The following is a 6,927-nucleotide window of genomic DNA, read 5'->3' as shown; positions in this document are numbered from 1 at the left end:
CTGTAGCGGTTCTATCCCCCTTCGCCGCCCGCCAATGGCTGTCTCCCGCAAGCGCCTGCGCAATGGGACGGCCGTGGGGGGCGGGAAGCGCTTCGCGGCAGCGGAGCCCATGTCGGCCCTGAGGCGCTCGGGCTACGGCCCCAGTGACGGCCCTTCGTACGGCCGCTACTACGGGCCCGGGGGAGGCGATGTCCCGGTGCACGTACCTCCGCCCTTGTACCCTCCTCTTCGCCCGGAGCCTCCCCAGCCTCCGGTTTCCTGGCGAGGGCGCGGGGGCGCCCCGGCCGAGACCACCTGGCCGGGAGAAGGCGCAGGTGGCGATGGCTACTACCCGTCCGGAGGCGCCTGGGCAGAGCCGAGCAGAGCCGGAGGAGGCCACCAGGTAAGCTTCGGAGTCTCTTCCGGGGGTCCAGTAGGGAAGTCTTGGGCGGAGGTGAGGACATTTGGAGGCTTTATACTTAGGGTTTGTTACGACTCGGGTTTCTGATTTGTTCTTCTTTTGGGGAGGGTGCAGAGACGAGGACTGGAGATGTGAAGGGATATATATATGCAAGGGTCCCATTTGTCCCTTCGTTTTTACTTCAGCCATCATAAGTGTGCCTGTTACCACGAAAAAAAAAAAAACGAAAAATTATTCTGCGCTGACTTCCTAAGCTTAGTAGCAGGCTGCAGGATCTCTCTCCCGAGAGCGTAGGTTAGCGTGATCGGGCTGTAACAATTTATCCTGCGTGGCTAGGGGAGCTGCAGCCTCAGTTGTTACTCCGCAGCCCCTCCCCGTGGGGAAGGGATCGGAACGGGGCGGGCTGATCATTTATTTCCTTATCACTAAAGCTTTGCCTGGAATTGAGTCAGGAATAATCAATGTTGTAAAGTACCTTAATGTTCTACTTAATCATCACGAGACTGTAAGCCAGATGTTATTAATGCTTCCCAGTTTTTGAATGAAGACGGCTCTGAGAGACCAACTTGCTTAGTATGTTTGGACCTGTAACATTTTATCACTTGCATACATGCCAAAAATGTACTTCTATTTCTCCTCGTATGGGGCTATCATTCTAGGATGGTGGCACACATCTTTTGGCCTTCATAACATACTCATTTGCTGAAAATTAATGATAAAATTCTCACACATCCATGATGGGATTATAAAATAGTACAGTGCTTTGGAAAATAGCTGGGTTGTTCCTAAAACTTCTGACAGAGAATTAATTTATGATCTAGAAGATGTACTTGTTAGCATACTTAAGAAATGGAAAACAAGGGGTGGTGTGTGCGTTTAATCCCAGCACCCAGGAGGCAGAGGCAGAGGTAGACTAGCCAGCCTGGTCCACATAGACATAATGAGTTCCAGGACAGCCAGGGCAACATGGTGAGACCCTGTCTCAAATAAAGAACAACAACAACAAAAATGAAAAACATGTCCACATAAGATTCAATATATCTTTTTAACATCATTAATGATAATGGCCAAAAATAGTTATTAACTGATTGCTGGATTAACAAACATGACTTACATTTTAGAATATAACATCTAGAAAGGTACGAATTACCCCCCCCCCCCACACACACACACTCAAATATTTGTTTCAACATGGAATGAACCTGAAATAGATCATGCTTGGTGGATGAAGTTAGTCACAAGGATTGCATTTCATATTGTGCAATTCCATTTATATGTAGTGCCCATATTAAGCAATTCCTCGAGACTCCTCGAGATGGAAACATGGGGTTGGGGGGCTGCTGGGGTTGAGGACTGGGAAGTGTTGCAAAATTGGGTTTTGAGGTGATACAATGTTCTCAAGTTGGTGCGGATGTTTTCCCAATTCTGAGTATCCTAAAAACCATTGAATTGTATATTTTTAAAGGGTAGGCTAATTATTTCTCTAAAAATTGTATAAGAATAAAAACTATGTAGCATTCAGAAGTTAGCTGGAAAGAAGGATCGGTATTCCCTGTACTGATTGAGTAAGTAGGGTGGGGTAAGTAGGAAGAAGGATCTACTTTACTCACAGGATCTAGAGATGAAGAACTCAGCCTTTAAGTACCCAAATTAAAGATCAGTTGATGAGCAAAAGGAGTGGGCTTTAAACTGGGTTCTATCGAGTTTGCTATCAAACTAAAAGTCCGTCTGGTTAGGAAAAGACTTGGAAAAGTTCAAGTTCAGCATCTCGTACGGAGTCATGAGGTTTGGAGTAGAGCTGTGCATATAGGGCAGGTTATGGGGCTAGAGTAGTTTGAGATAAACTGGAAATGTATACTGGGCATCTGTAAATTTTGTTTTGTTTTGTTTCAAGACTGGGTTTCTCTGTGTAGCCCTGGTTGTTCTGGAACACCATCTGGAGACCAGGCTGGCCTCCAACTCACAGAGATCCACCTGCCTCTGCTTCTGTCTTTGCGTATGCATGTTGTCATAGATGTACATTTTTTTCCAAATCCACAGTCTTAGTTTTATTGGCTTTTACTAAATTTTATATTTACCTGTGAAATTTAAAAAAAAAAAAAAAAAGGGCTAAGGATATGGCACACTTCGGAAGTAAAAAGACTGGGCTTTGTATCCCTAGAACCCCCATAAATGTTGGGGTGCAGGGATGGCTCAACTTGTAGTTCCATCTTTAGAAGGTTGAGAAGGATCCCTGAGCTAGCTGGCTAACGAGACTAGCTGGCCCTGTGGGAGAGCTCTGGGTTTGATTGAGAGACTGTGCCTCATGGAGTAAGGTAGAACTATTGAAGGAATCAGCTTGGGTCTTTATATGCCTGTGCATCCCGCACAGGTATGTCCCCATACAATTAAGACTTGAGTGTTAATTAATTTTCCAAGACAGGGTCTCTTGTATCTTCCGCTGGCCTCGAATTCACTATGTAGCCAAGGAGGATCTTGAATTTTTCAGATGCTTGCCTCTACCTCTCAAATGCTGAGATTATAGGTTAGCTCCACCCTTCCTGGTTTTTAAATTAACATATTGAAAACAGCTGCTGGTGGTAGTGCATGCATTTCAACATTTGGGAGGCAGAGTTGGATCTCTGAATTCAAGGCCAGTCTGTTCTATGGAACAAGTTCCCAGCATAGCCAGACCTCATAGAGGAACCCTGTTTCAAACAAAACAAAACAACCAAACAAAATTAATAAAATTAAATATGGCACAGGGTAAAATTAGAAATCTACCACTTTTAGCATTTTTTTAAGACCTTTTTTTTTTTTTTAAAGAGAATGTCCAGGGCTGGAAAGATGACTCAATTGTTGTTCTTCCAGAGGACCTGGGTTCAATTCAGCATCCACATGGCGGCTCACAACTGTCTGTAACTCTGTCAGGCACCAGCCACACAGCCAATGCATATGCATACATGTTTTTGTAATTTTTTATCCTCTTGCCATAGTTCATGGTTAGCCACCAGAACTGGATGACAAAATCCTATTGTTGAAGACACCACATACTTTGTTTGCAGGCCATAGAGAAATCAAAGTGAAACTGAGCTGGAAGCTTTCTCCCTTCTGACTAATTTTCATAATGCCTTGAGTTGCTGTGCAGGCTGCTTGAAGAAAAAAGTTCATGAACAGTCTTAACTAGATATGGACGTTGGTGTCCAAGAATTGCCTCACAAACCATCAAACACCCATCTCTATCAGACAGGGAGAGTTTACTGAGCATGTGTCCCAGGACTGGTCAACCAGGGCCATGGTCCAGATTTGGGAACTGACCCCAAGGTAAGGTTCTACAAGGTTTTTAATGCCTCAAATCCATAAACATCTATGCCAAGTTATTCCACCAATCAGGATTTAGAGATAGGGGGATTTCCTTAAGACTCTTAGTCTTTGTTGTACATTTATCCTGCTTCCATTGGTCGAACCCAACTGTTCAACCATTGGTTGAATTCAGCTGTGGCAGGGGAGCTTGCTTTGTCTTGTCTACCAGGATGGGACTTGTCTAACATTCATGTCTTAACTTGCCAATCAGGATGTCGGTTACCCACATACATGTCTCTTTCTGCCAAGTAGGATGTCAGTTCCCAGGAAGAACTTAAATTTTATTCAACTACTACTCAAAATGGAAGTCTTATTCCAAATAGTTTTTTCTATTGCTGCAGGTGTTTCTCTTACATTGGGGTCCATCCCAGGGACAGTTTATAAAGGCAAGTCCATAGGTGCAGGTAGTGCTGCTGGGTGGTTGGTTCAGGTCCAAGCTTATGGGTAACTATACAAAACAGTTCTACTGATTCCTATTGTGATTGGTTTCCAAGGGCACAGAACATAACAGAATATTTAATCAACTTGGCATTAGAAAGTATCCTCCTAGTGGGGCTGGAGAGATGGCTCAGCGGTTAAGAACACTGACTGCTCTTCCAAAGGTCCTGAGTTCAAATCCCAGCAACCACATGGTGGCTCACAACCTTCCGTAATGAGATCAGATGCCCTCTTCTGGGGGTGACTGAAGACAGCTGCAGTGTGCTTACATGTAATAAATAAATAAACCTTAAAAAAAAAAAAAGAAAGAAAGAAAGTTTCCTAGTAACAGCAGAAACATATGAGAAAGTTTCCCTATAAATGGAAGGCTAGCCAGGCAACTGTTACCTAGGCCTTAATATCTTACCTATGTTCTAACAGTGTATTCATGCTAAATGACTAACTTGCCTGGCATAATGTGCCTACCTGTGTGATGGAGTGGCATGACTGTCAGAGGGTCCCGAACACTTTGTGTTTGGGTCCCATTCTCCAGGAGATAATGTATGCCTGGTGCTGTAAGCCTATTCAGAACCCTATGGCTGGGGAGGTTGTAGACCCTAATGGGGGGAAACTGCTACTACTGTTGTTTTGCTAAATGGACAAATTGTGCCCACCAAAGGTCTTCCTTCTGATCATGTTTATGTTTACATATTAGTGCTGTTCTCAAGTTTGGTCAAGGGTTTATTAGTGTTGGTAGTGGTAGTGGTAGTGAGGTGTGTGTGTGTGTGTGTGTGTGTGTGTGTGTGTGTTGTAGTGGGTGGTAACTAATAATGCTCAGACTCAAAACTGGTTAGTGTGCTGAAAAAAGTCACTGTTGAATGCTCAGCCCTAAAGAGATCATGCATTTTACAAACCCTCCAAGGATCAAAGAACGGAAGTGAGAGTGGAAACAATGTAAGAGGAAGGAGAAGGGTGTTATGAAAGACTGTCTTCTAGGTATGACATGATGGTCACATTGATGAACTCATAGCAGCTGTGATTACCTATTTAAGACCTACACACCATTGGGCTCTGCAGCATTCCATCCTTGATAGAGAAGAGGCTCATTAGGCCCCACTTTCTGAGGATTTATAGGCCATAAACACAAGTTGGTAGAGTGGCTGACGGGACACGCCCCCTTCCAGAGGAGAATGACAGTTAGTAGTTGCTGGGAATGGGTTGGAGGTGGTCTTCAATGATGTAGCCCATTAAGTAGTCTGTGCTCCTATAAATAACCCCTCATCCATGCTCATGTGAGCAACCATAATTAAACGTCCTTAAGAAATTTGAGGTGACAAAAAAAAAAAGTGAAGCTGGGCGGTGGTGGCCCATGCCTTTAATCCCAGCACTTGGGAGGCAGAGGCAGGCAGATTTCTGAGTTTGAGGCCAGCCTGGTCCACAGAGTGAGTTCCAGGACAGCCAGGACTACACAGAGAAACCCTGTCTCGAAAAAAACCAAAAAACCAAACCAAAACGAAAAATCAAAAACCAAAACAAAACAAAACAAAAAAATGAAAGTGAGATTGTTCTAAAGAGTGATAATGTGAGCCTACTGACTGACTGTGTAATGTTAACAGTGCTGAGTGCCCTCTTGAGCCTTCTGATAGTAGTGTAAAGTGAAAACAGTGGAGTGCTAGGCACAGGGCTGCAATCCCAGCTTTTGAGGTAATTTAAGGCAGGATAGAAAAATCTCAGGCCAAACTGACAACCCCATAGAACCCTGTCTCAAAATAAAGTAGCAGGTGGCTAGGGACGGACCACGCTGTTGGGAAGAGCACTGGCCTAGCATCACAAACTCTGGGTTTTTTTTTTTGGTTTTTTTTTTTTTTTTTTGAGACAGGGTTTCTCTCTGTAGCCCCGGCTGTCCCGGTACTCACTCTGTAGACCAGGCTGGCCTCGAACTCGGAAATCCGCCTGCCTCTGCCTCCCAAGTGCTAGGATTAAAGGCGTGCGCCACCACAGCCCGGCAAACTCTGGGTTTTATCTCCAGTATGAGAAGGGGAAAAAAACCAAACTAAGCAAACAAACAAACAAACAAAAACTAGAGCGCTGCTTGCATTTCCTCTATACAGCTGATAACTACATTTCAGTGGGGTTTGTTTGTTTGTTTGTTTTTTGTGGGGGGGGGTGAGTTTGGGTAAAGAAAGAAAAGCTAGGAACTATGGTGTTAGGAAGCTGAGTCAGGAAGAGAGGAAATGAATAGCGTGGAGGATCCTGATAGTTAAATTGAACCTTAAAGATTCACCTGGAGGGACCGACCCTTAGAGTCTGAAGGTTTAAGCTTGGGCTCACCACATCTAGGACAGTCAGTTTCAGTGCTTGTCTTCTTGGTAGAGAGCATAGATATACAGTAATTCTAGGTTTAATCCAACATAACCAACAAACCACAAAACCCATCTACATAAAGGAGATAAAAGTGGTTTGTTATGAGCCAAAAGTGTACTTAAACTGTAAGTTCAAAGCCAAATAGCTCACCTTTCAGAAGAATAAACACACTGTGTGTTCAGCTAGACAGTCAGAAAGGCTTAAGAATTGGTTTGGAGGATTCTTACAAGAGTTAGTGCCTTAGTGCAGTTTATTTGAAGACAAAGCCTAAAAAGATGATGCCATTACAGCTAGAGTTACACCTTCTTGCACCTTCCACTGGTGATTGTTCTGTTTGAGCTGATGATACTGAAGCTGTAAGCAGAAAGCTTGGCCGTAGGAGAAAGTACTGGAATACAAAAAAA

The 6,927-nt window shown here is 44.0% G+C and overlaps 1 protein-coding gene across 2 annotated transcripts in view; it reads left to right on the top strand.

Moving 5' to 3' along the window:
• Positions 1–43: 43 nt before the first annotated feature.
• Positions 44–6,927, top strand: part of Bag4 (BAG cochaperone 4) — a 22,044-nt gene continuing 15,160 nt past the window's right edge. The window contains exon 1 of one of the 2 annotated variants that reach the window (XM_031339397.1): positions 44–382. In XM_031339397.1, coding sequence (XP_031195257.1) covers positions 110–382 — 273 coding nt within the window. In that variant the 5' untranslated portion in view covers positions 44–109. The remainder of the gene's footprint in view (positions 383–6,927) is intronic. The other variant, XM_031339396.1, reaches the window with a different exon arrangement.

The sequence above is a fragment of the Mastomys coucha genome, unplaced genomic scaffold (assembly GCF_008632895.1).
Source record: "Mastomys coucha isolate ucsf_1 unplaced genomic scaffold, UCSF_Mcou_1 pScaffold22, whole genome shotgun sequence".
NCBI lineage: Eukaryota > Metazoa > Chordata > Mammalia > Rodentia > Muridae > Mastomys > Mastomys coucha.
The sequence above is the reverse complement of the archived record's forward strand: the minus strand, read 5'-3'. Positions and strand labels throughout refer to the sequence as shown.